The 11,695-nt window shown below is 37.1% G+C and overlaps 1 protein-coding gene across 1 annotated transcript in view; it reads left to right on the top strand.

Annotated features, from left to right (window-relative positions):
- Nucleotides 1-11,695, top strand: part of erbb2 (erb-b2 receptor tyrosine kinase 2) — a 39,705-nt gene that overhangs the window by 13,713 nt on the left and 14,297 nt on the right. The window contains 10 exon segments of the mRNA XM_017310689.1: nt 3,844-3,995; nt 5,354-5,522; nt 5,638-5,772; nt 6,578-6,643; nt 7,213-7,328; nt 7,410-7,551; nt 7,633-7,761; nt 8,725-8,866; nt 10,634-10,707; nt 10,796-10,890. Of these exon segments, the coding sequence (XP_017166178.1) occupies nt 3,844-3,995; nt 5,354-5,522; nt 5,638-5,772; nt 6,578-6,643; nt 7,213-7,328; nt 7,410-7,551; nt 7,633-7,761; nt 8,725-8,866; nt 10,634-10,707; nt 10,796-10,890 (1,220 nt within the window).

The following is an 11,695-nucleotide window of genomic DNA, read 5'->3' as shown; positions in this document are numbered from 1 at the left end:
GAACAAGATGTTTAATTTGTTCTTTGACGTAAGCTGCAGCTACTGGGTGTGTGTTTTTGGCAGACGCGCCACTAATCACAGACTGTTTGCTGCTGCAGTCGGCTGCCAGGCTCTAATATGGCTCTAATTTCTGCTTTATTGGGAAACACGTCTTAGCAAAGCTGACATGCAGTGAGCACTGAGGCGTCACAAATGAAGCTTTACACATCACCGACACATCAGTCAATAACCAAACAAACGGCAGAGTCCACTGCACAAAACACACATTTTACCAAGTATGTGTGGTCAGGGGCGCTGCCATGAAACTTGGGCCCCATGACAAAAAATTTAATTGGGCCCCCYTGCTGTTATAATTTCTTGAGTCTATTTGACCCATAAAAAGCGGCACAATTTTAAAGGCATGCAGCTGCCTTGCTTTCTTGTCATGACAGTTTGTTATGAGACGGATGATCTGCGAAGAGATGAATCTCCTCCAGCTCCTCCCTGACTTACGACTGACGGCTAAAGATTGATTGACAGCGTTAAAACCCACCTCCTGCCTCTGATTGGTTGTTTCTACAGAGCACTGGGAGTAGGCAGAGGAATTAAATTATTGTCAGATACTCTCTCATCATGTTGACAGTCTTAACAAATATGTACTTTTTGTTAATAAAAGTTGCATACTGCAGCTTTAATTTCACTGAGGAGGGATGTGGCAACATGTATCTGTAATTTAATTGCAAGCTAAGGCAGGGCTATCTGGACTGACAGGAGGATGTTTTTTATTATAATTTTATAAAGATTGTTTGAATTTCTGTCACTAATAAATATATTGTTTTGTTGTGTAATTGTAAAAAGAGCGGTGAGACAGGAGAAATCTACATAGACTCCCTGGAATGATGCTAACTAGCTCGTCACTGATCAGTGTTGCTCTCTGTTTTCACTGGGACAGGGCCTCCTCCCTGGATTATTCTGATAGGGGGTTAGAGCTGCTGCTGACTGACTCGTCTGTTAAGTGTTGCAAAAGGTACAGGTGTACCTGTAAATGCTAGTGAAATGGAGGCAAACAGTCTGTAGCTTRGCTAACTATGCTAAATGATTGATAATCTCACACAGTGTACTCGCCTCTCTTGGAGACAAACTGGGCTACAAATTGACACTATTGTCTTTTTTCTCTCCTTTTGAAAATCTGACTATTATTTCTCTTAGCAGCGTTATAACTGCCACAGTCGTTCTTGTTTTCTACTGACGGCTGCTGCTGTCATCACGCTAAGCAGGAAGGAACCATTTCATGCAGATTCAAGGGGGGTTCAGTGTAAATTTGAAGGTGTGCATTTTGGTCTGGGAGTGGTAACATTTACTTTTTACTGATAAAAATAATTTAAAAAACACGATATAATAAATTTTGTAATTGACAAGGCCCCAATTTTTTTCTCTATTTCTATGAAGAAAAAAAATAAAAACAAAACTATTTTGTGGAGGGCCCCCTGTCGGTCAGAGGCCCTTTGAATTGTCCTAACTTTCCCCCCTCTATGGCGCCCCTGGTTACAACAATATTTAATTTCCCTTTGGGATCAATAAGATATATTTGAATTTTAATTCAAAGGAAACCATGGCAACGTGACATCACCGCAGTGTAATGTCACAATGTGTGACATCACAATACCATATCAAAGGCAGAATTTTGTGACATCACACTTTTATTTAGGTTGGTTACATTGATCAAATGATGTCACAACCGGACAGCAGCCGTTTGTGACACATTCACCTGGAGATCATGTCACCGTTCTTCAACTTTGCTTGATACTCGACTGACATTGAGCTTGTGTGAAATCTTTACCTAATCTACTAGAAAACTGATTTATCTCTGACTGTGAAAGAAGGATGCGGTCAAACCAGCTTATCATTGAGATRGATGCATCCAACAACAATGTTGTGAGYGAAGTTGAGTCACCGAGGACGAGGCACAACAAGAAAAAGAAAATGCCATTCAAAATGTGGTTTGAAGAACACAAGTATCGTTTTGATGACAGTACTGGAAGCCATCACGATTCACTGGAGAAAAGTGGCAAACCGCAAAAAATACTAATATTTTTGGCCCAGTTTCTGGTCTAAATATCTTAATACACTTGAAATAAGACAAAACTAACTTAAAAGTAAGTTTTCAGCAAGACATAGATTCTTTTAAAGCAATAGTTTCTTAATATTGATGGAAAAAAAACAATTATTTCACAATGAACTGGCATTCCGCCGTTGCCTAGAAACGCCAGCCAGGCCCAGCCCGTCACCTAGCAACCCAGTTCTAGTTTCACTGGCAGTTTATGTATTTATTTATTTTTTTGTAGAAAAAAGTGGAAATTTCTATTTAGAMAGTCAAAAATTTGTTGGAGAGAAAATTGAAATTTTGAGATTAAAATAAAATTTTTAAATTAAAATCTCAAAATTTTAATTAAATTTCATGAATGCGGAATTTTAATGTAAAAATTTCTAGAAAAAAAATTACAAACTTAATTTTTAATTGAAAAGTCAAGAATTTAACTTATTTAAAACTTATTTAAATTAAATAAGCAATTATTATTACTAGATCCATTGRCAGATTACTTCAGGTATAACAAGATATTTTCACATGAAAAGTACTGAACTAGTTCTTTTTCATAAATATTAAGGAATTATTTAGTGAAAACAAGCTACTATATTTTACTAAAGCGTTACTTGTAAGTTAGTTTTGCTTTATTTCAAGTGAACTAAGATATTTCCTCTACATTTAGACCAAAACTGCTTGTTAAGTTTAATGTTTTGCAGTGTCAAAGACTTCCTGCTCTGCAGTGGTGGGAAGGGTGAGGGGCTTCAGATAGAAAAGTGGGCCGACTGACTTGCCAGAGGAAGTCATTTATAACCTCCAAAGAGGAGGAGGGACTGTCCACTGAGTGACTGCCTGCTAAGGCATGGCAGCTATGCGTCTTCAAAAGCCCCAGAGGATTGCAGCGCTGCATGACCCTGAAGGCGGCGCAGTATGTGACCCTCTGCGGGGAATCTGTGCTCTGAGACACAGCCGTCCTGCAGTGACTCTCTGATGGATGCATGCTAACCGTAGAAGGATGTAACGATGCCAGTCAGTTTGTTAGCATGTGAGAGTGTGAGGCGTCAGCAGCGGCACATGACTGCTTGGACTGCAGTGAATAGTTGGATATTATGTTTCCAGTGCGATGCAGGCAGTGCCAGAAATATATTTGGACTAACCGATAAAATCCCCTCCCCTTCCCTTCCCGCTGTGCTACACCCAATTTAGACAACGGTCGTTCAGACGGTTCAAGAGAGAAGAGAGGAACATAATATGGAACCGATATGGTTATTAGAAACGCACACATTCACTACAGATGGAAAACTGGTCTGTTTTGTTCATCCAACCATTCATTCCTTCATTCATCATTTTTCCTTGTTCCTCCTCCCATACAATCTGTGTGGTTTTTATTTTATTCAGATATATGATTTGGTTTATATTCAAACTGTCAGAGATTCGGTCTTAATATCACTTATATATTTGTCAGATTTGGATGGACTCCAGCGTTTCTTCACGTCCCTCATGTCCCATCATGTCCCTCATGAAGGAGTGGAGACTTTCTGTCGGGGCATAGAAAGATCAACRTTAGCCACCTGGCAGTTGATATAGTCAATGTCTTCGTCATGTAGACCYAAGTTAAAATGGAAAAACTACCGCTTTCAGTTTGTGTTTCTGGAAGACAAAACAAAGGATTTGACTAGTCCATTGACTAGTCCATTGGTCATTTTAAATGTTTTCTTTTTACATTTTACAGAAGAGTTTGTGTGTCGTTAATTTGTGGTCATGATGTCTGTGTGCTGCAGTTTGTCTGGGAACGGACATGAAGCTAGCTCTGCCCTCCAGCCTGGAAAATCACTATGAGACCCTGAGACTGCTCTACACCGGCTGCCAGGTCGTCCACGGCAACCTGGAGATCACACACCTGAGCGGGAACCCGGACCTCTCCTTCCTGAAGGTACTCTGAGTCTTTAGGAAACAAAAAACAGATTTGTACAACAGTGTAGTAGAGCCGTTGTTGATGGATTTTAAAAAAGGTGAAATTCAGCCAAAAAAGTCCGAAATTTTTATATTAATCAGAAATTTAAAAAAGCAAAAATTTCAGAGTTTGCAAAGTATACAATTTTTGGACTTTTGAAAATGTTCTGATTTTCAAAAGGATTTTTTTTTTTTTTACTAGTTTTGAAACTTTGGAATTGCCTATTTATTGTTCTAGGAACTTTCTGAGATGAATCTCAGAAAGTTAGAAAGTTGGTTTCTAGTAATTGACTTTCTGAACTCAACTTAGAAATTTTTCCTAGAAAATTTCTGACATGATTCTCAAATTTTCTTATTTTCTTTCTTGTACATTTTATGCTTTTTGAGTTAAAAAACATTCATATATTTTCTAAAAATTTCTTATATTTATCTGAGTTTTGTTCTTACAAATGTAAAACTTTTCCGAAGTTTTTCCTAGAAAATTTCTGAAATTGATCTCTGTTTCGGATTTCTTCTCTAGAAAATGTTGCATTTTCTAGAGAAGAAATGTCGAAGTTTTTTCTAGAACATTTCTGAGGTGAATTTAAAAATTTCAGATTTTCTTCTTGCAAATTTTCAACTTTCTGGCCTCAGAAATTTCAAAGTTTTCTCTTGAAAATTTCTGAAATGAATCTCAAGATTTCTGAGKTTTTTTTTTCTTTTTTAGCTTTTTTCAAATATGGCCCAAACATGTTGTCATACCTGGCAGATATGTTTTAAGTTGTTTTTGGTTGGTATTATTGGGCTCTGTAGAAACTGCCCTAGCGACTTATTATAGCACTTAGCATGATTAGCACAGTTAGCATTGCTGCCAGTGTCTGTTTTCCATAAAGAATGTCAACCATCTTTAACTCTGTTAGCCAAAAAGATGCCAAGTTAACATTAGCTTTACCACTTGTCATGGTAATGGAGCTAGGTTTTTGAATAACTTTATTAATACCTGACTTTAAAAAAAAAAAAAAAGGTTGGGTAGCTAATATGTTGTGGTGAACAATCTATATTCTAGGAACAAACGTAACTAGCTAATAATGCCATTAGCTTATAATAATTGATCAATCTTAGCTTTGTTAGCTCCATACTGAAGACAGAGTGTTGTTGTTATCCTGAGCTAACAAGTGTGTGGTGTGTTCAATGCCTGGAAAGAAGGATAAAATTTTTTAGCTTTCAAACACCGTCAGCTTGAGTCATCAGCTGATTTCTCTGAACATCTTATCAAAAATAGAAGAAATGGTCTCAGATTGTTTTTTTGTTGTTTTTTTTTTTTTAGTAAGTCTTCCTGTCTGTCGTCTGACTCCACAGGAAATCGTAGAGGTGCAAGGTTATGTACTCATTGCACACGTCTCGGTGAGCCTGGTGCCTTTGGACAACCTTCGGATCATAAGAGGAAGCCACTTTTACAACTCCAACTATTCGCTGGCTGTGCTGGACAATCAGGGGCTGAAGACGCTTCGGCTTCGTAGCCTCAAAGGTCGGATGAAAGAAAAACCKGCTCAAGCTCTCGTTTGTGTGACCTGTGTTTGCTTATGTTCACTATGAGATTTGAAAAGTTATGTCTGATAGTTCTGGTATTGTTTGTCCTGCAGAGATCCTGTTGGGCGGGGTGTCTATTTTGGGGAACCCCCAGTTGTGCTTCCCGGACCCAAAGAACATCATATGGACGGACACTATGGACGAACAGAACACCAAACCGCACCGCCTGCAGGCCCGAGCCCCCAACTGTGAGCTGCTCACTATAATACTCCTGCAGTGAGACGATTAGGGCCATTGTAGATAGAAAAAAAAGAGTGAATTTCTGCCAAGAAGCTCAGACATTTTCAAAATTTTTTATTTTGGAAAAAAAAATTCTCCAAAAACTTTTGATTTTTTTTTCACCCAAATATAACAGTCAGAAATTTGCTAGAAACAAATAGAAATTCTGAGATTAATCAAGATCTACAAATTTTTTGATTAAAAACATTTCTTGGAAAAAAGTTTAATTTTGATGTAAAAATTCCTAGAAAAAAAACCCTGTTCATATTCTGAGTTTGAAAAGTCAAAATTTGCTAGAAAAACCTCTTTTGTTGAGTCTGTATGCTCCAATTAATCGATTACTAAATTAGTTGACAATTATTTCTGCAATCGATTAATCACGAATAATTTGATTAATCGTTTCGGCTGTACTGTAATCCACAACTTGTAAAACCAGTTCATTTTCGTTTTCCGTCTTTGACGTCTTTCTTGGTTCACAGGTTAATCCAGCATTTTTGTAACGTTCTGTGTTATCCTGCCATCTTCTAGGAGTTTAAAACCTTTTTCATTCTTTCAGCTGACATTTGCTTTGTTCTTTTATAGTACTTTTTATCAAACGTCCTGGTGCAGCAGGTTGATACATTATCCTGTGACTTTCTGTTTTCTTCTGCTACTCAAGTATCGTTTCTCAGTGATCGGCTGAGAAACTTTGCAGAATCGTTTTTTGTCTTTTTGTTGAAACTGTGATAATTGTGAGCTCATTTTTCCGCCGTTGCTTGTTTTTCTCCGGTTCAGGTCCAAGCTGTCATCCTGCATGTGGGAAGAACTGCTGGGGGGAAACCGAGCAGGACTGTCAAACACGTGAGTTTCTCTCTTCAGTCTTCACTGTAAAATCTAAAATCTGACCAAGTAGTTTTGGTCTAATTTCTAGAGCAGATATCTTAATAGACTTGAATGAAGACAAAATGACTCTTAAGTACATTTTCAGCAAGATACAGCAGCTTGTTTTAAGTCAATAATCCCTTAACTTTAATGAAAAATTCTAATTTAATGAGCTTATTATTTCTTCCAAAACATGGGAAAGATGTATTGCTACAAGTGAAATAATCTGCCAGTGGAACTCGAACGGGGTTGCTAGGTAACGGGTTTGGCTTGCCTGGTATTGCTAGGTCACGACAGAGCTCCAGTTGTTTGTGAAATAATCTCCCCAGTGGAATCGGAACCTTTTCATCAATTTTAAGGAATTATTGACTTAAAACAAGATCCTACATTTAGCTGAAAAGTTACTTATAAGTTAGTTTTTTTTATGTATTGAAATATTTGGATTAGAAAATGGACCAAAAATGCTCGATGTTGATGGCGACGCTGCAACATTTTAACAAGTGGGTAATGAAACTGTTGCTTTTTCCTGATTTTCCCCTTGTTCAAAGTGACCAGAATAAACTGTGCGTCTGGCTGTCAGCGATGCAAAGGTCCTCTTCCTAGCGACTGCTGTCACACGCAGTGTGCGGCTGGGTGCACCGGACCCAGAGACTCGGACTGTTTGGTAAATGACACCGTCTTCACCTCTTTTGTTTTACTTCTGCAGCCAGTTCTTCACGTTTTTCCCCCCTCTTCTTCTTCTTAGGCGTGTCGTCACTTCAACGATAGTGGAATGTGCAAAGAGAACTGCCCCCCACCCAACTTCTACGACTCCGTCACCTACCAGAGCAAACCCAACCCCAACAAGAAGTTGAGCTTTGGAGCCACCTGCGTCAAGACGTGTCCCTGTACGAACTGAGATTAGAAATCCAGCTCAAGACATTCAGAGACTCTGGGTTGCCCTTTGAACTCTGTCTCTCTCTGTTCAGATAACTACCTGGCCATGGAAGTGGCCTGCACCTTGAACTGTCCCCGATCCAACAAGGAAGTCATCATCAAGCAGCCGGATGGCACTGAGACGCAGAAATGCGAAAAGTGTGAAGCTGACTGCGCCAAAGGTGGGACGCTAACGTGTTGTTTTGCTAACACTCATTGGTAGAGTGGAAAAAAGATAATGTGCTAAAGCAAGATTTACATTTTCATTCAAGTAAAAGTAAAAAGCAGCCGTCTAAGAAATTATTTGAGTGAAAAAGTATTTGGCAAACTGCCAAAACACAAAATATTACAAAGTATTTTTGGTGTAGTTTCTAGTGCACATACTTGAAATAAGASAAAACTAACTAATAAGTAACTTTATAGCTAGATATAGAAGCTTGTTTAAAGTAAATATTTCCTTATTTTTGATGAAAGTGTAGTTCCACCGGCAGATTATTTGACTTGTTTCACAAGAAACTGGCATTCCGTCGTTGCCTAGCAACACTAGGCAAACCCARCCCGTTACCTAGCAACCCAGTTATAGTTCCACTGGCGGATTGTTTCACTTTTAAGACATGTTCCCCATGCTACAAGTAAAATAGTTTGAGACTCAAAAATGGAGCAGCTACTGAGGTAAAATTGTACAAAAAATATATAAATTTTTTTAAAGATTAAAATAAATCTTTAAAAAATCTTTGGAAATGTGTTCCACACAGAATGTTCATTCAGTGATTAGAAAATCCAGAAATTTTACTCAATTCAGAGTAGAAATACTTCATAATACAATTACTCAAAAGTACAAGGAAGTAAAAATGATCCTAAAAGTAAATTTTTTCTGAAGAAAGAAACTCAAGTAAATGTTGCTACCCAACTCTGCGCATTGTGACAAAAGTATGAGAAGAAAAACCCTTCCAGCTGGAATAACTTTTCAGACACACTTTGCCTCAGCCAAAGTAAAAAAAAGATAAAAAGTGTCAAAAGGAGCAAAAATCTGCTCCAACGTTCTGCCACCGTGTTTACAGACGTTAATCATTGTCGTTTCTGTGAATCTGCTTGGATTTATTAGTTTTTCTGTCTAATTGGGTGACGTTGAACTTTTGCCACAGATTGCTACAGCCTGGGCATGGACAACCTGGGCGTCGTGGACAACCACAGCGTTACCGTGGTAACGTCTGCCAACGTGGGTCAGTTCACCAAGTGTTCCAAGATCTTCGGAAGCCTGGCTTTCCGCGCCCAGAGCTTCGCAAGGTAGGGGACAAAAACACGACAATGAAATGAAACTGATTTTATCAGTGAGTACCAGAAATGAAAGCAGCTGTGATTGAAGAGAACAAGGAAGTCCCTCACTTGCTTGGAAATGCTTGTTTTCAAGGTTTGGAAAAGTGCTTGATTTTTGTAAAAAGTCCTTGAAAGTTCTTGATATTCAGTTTTGTAATAAAGTGCGATCTAAACTTTTATTTTTTACCTTCACTAACAATAGTTTAAGAGTATCTAGTTGCATAAAGGCAAATAAATATTGGTAGAAAGTAATAAAGTCCATTCTGTTTGATTGAATTTGGAAAATATTATTTACAGTTGAAAATGCACTGCAAAAACTCAAAATCCTACCAAGAAATTTTGGTGCTGTTTCTAGTGCAAATTTCTTAGAACAAACCTAATGTACAAGTAACTTTCAGTGACACATAACAGCTTATTTTAAGTCAATAATTGCTTAATGTTGATAAAAACATTAAGCAATACAAGTAAAATGTGTTATTTTACTTGTTTAACAAAACATTTYCCCCACATTATGAGTGAAATAATYTGCTAATAGAACGAGTACGTTTTAGTCGATATTGAGGAATTATTTTCTTAAACCAAGCTCCCATTTCTTGCTGAAAAGTCACTTGAAACTAACTTTCGCCCTATTTTAAGTGCACTAAATGAATCAAAATTACTCTGGAAGGTTTTGTATTTTTGCATTACAAYAAAAATACATACACATTTTTTCGCTGTTGTTTTTGTAAAAGTTACATTTACCTAAATTATTTTTATAATAAAGAACTGAACAAGAACRTTTTTGTAACTTTCTCAAGAAAGTGTGCAAGAGAGACATTTCAAAACATAAAATTTCAGTATTCTACTTTCTCTGCTCACGAGACATAATTAATGACATAAAATGGTGAATTTAAACTGTATTCTTTAGTTCATTTGTATTGTTTCGATCGTTAAAGTCTGCTGCTGGAAAAGTTTGTAAACTTGCCTTGAAAATGCTTGAAAAGTGCTTGAATTTTACTGTGTGAAAAATKTACAAACCTTGTACACAGGCAAGGAAATAAATACAAATGTAACGCACTGCAAAAACACAAAATCTTACCAAGTATTTCTGGTCTAGTTTGTAGTAAACTTGAAATRAGACAAAACTAACTTAAAAGCAACCTTTCAGTAAGATAGGTTACTATCTTACTTTCAGATAAGATAGTACACAGTGGAACAGGGTTCCACTGGTAAAACTCTGTTTTACCAGTGGAAACTCTGTTTTACCGTCACCTAGCAACAGGGTTGCTAGGTGACGGGTTTGGCTTGCCTGATGTTGCTAGGTAACGGCAGAGTGCCAGTTCGCTGTGAAGTAATCTGCCAGTGGAACTAGGACATTTTCATCAATATTAAGGAAAACAAGCTCATATTTCTTGCTGAAAAGTTACTTGTAAGTTAGCTTTGTTTTATTTCAAGTCTATTTATGCTAGAAACTAGACCAAAATTATTGGGAAACATTTTGTGTTTTTGCAGTGTAAACATTTAGTAACTGGAAACCTTTTTATTTCTGACATTATATTATAATAAAAGTGTTTTTTTTCCTTCTATTTTTTACATAAACAACTCGGTTGCACATTGCTCTGGACTTATAACTTTAGTATTTATGTTGAAATGTTGCCCTTTCTGTATAACATTCTATATATTTTAAATTCCATCCTTGTGAATCTGTTTCTAATAAAGGATATTTCTATTTTTTGTTGTCTCTCTGTCTTCGTTCAGGGACCCTGTGACCAACTCATCCGGCCTGACCTTGGAGCAGCTGAAAGGCTTCAGGAAGCTGGAGGAGATTGCAGGCATGTTTGGCTTTTATCTGCAAAGCTTTTAAAGTTCCTGGACAAGGCCACTCAAAAGTCCTGAGTGTTGTGATTTTTTTGTTTGCAGGTTATTTGTACATCGACGCCTGGCCGGAGGAATGGAGCAACCTTTCAGTGTTTGAGAACCTCAAGGTGATCAGAGGCAGGATGCTCTACATGTAAGTTCACAGCTAGCATCGCTAACTGATGACTCAAGTCAAGCAAATTTTCTGTCGACTTTAACAACCAGAGCAATCAGTGAACRCTATTTCTGTTACTTCATGAAAAATACATTAAGTACACTGAAAAGATACAAGTATTTTTTTGTGTTGTTTCCAGTGAAAATATGTAAGTACACTTGAAATAAGACAAAAACTTTCAACTAATGGTAACAAATGTTTTCCCATGTTGTAAATGAAATAATCTGCCAGTGTAGCCAGTATTTTTTACATCAGTCTAAATTAATTATTGACTTAAAAGAAGCTAGAATATCTTCCTGAAATGTTTAGTTGAATATTTTTGTCTTTTTTTTTCAAGTGTGCAAAGATATTTGCACTAGAAACTAGACCAAAAAATACTTTTTTTGTGCGTTTTTGCATTGTAAAAGAAAAGTTTGGGGGTTTTTTACTTCAAATTTGAGCAAGTATTTTTGGTCTAGTTGCAAATGCAAATATGTTGGCGCACTTGAAATAAGACAAAACTAATTTACAAGCAACTTTTCAGCAATATTTGAGATTAAATTTAGATCCAATAATTTAAACTGTTTAAAATCTGTCAATTAATCTATGCAGAAAGCATTAATCAAACCAAATTTACTCTTGTTCTTAATAAACAAATATAAAAATGTTATGCTTTGTGTTAATCCAAAGAGTTATTTCTTTGAGTGAATCTGTTTCCACTAGAGGTGTGCCGATCGATCGGCCACCGATCATAATCGGCCGATTTCCATGAAAAAGTGTATGATCTGCGATCACGGTCTCTTGTTACC

The sequence above is a fragment of the Poecilia reticulata genome, linkage group LG19, assembly GCF_000633615.1.
Source record: "Poecilia reticulata strain Guanapo linkage group LG19, Guppy_female_1.0+MT, whole genome shotgun sequence".
NCBI classification, from domain to species: domain Eukaryota; kingdom Metazoa; phylum Chordata; class Actinopteri; order Cyprinodontiformes; family Poeciliidae; genus Poecilia; species Poecilia reticulata.
The sequence above is the reverse complement of the archived record's forward strand: the minus strand, read 5'-3'. Positions and strand labels throughout refer to the sequence as shown.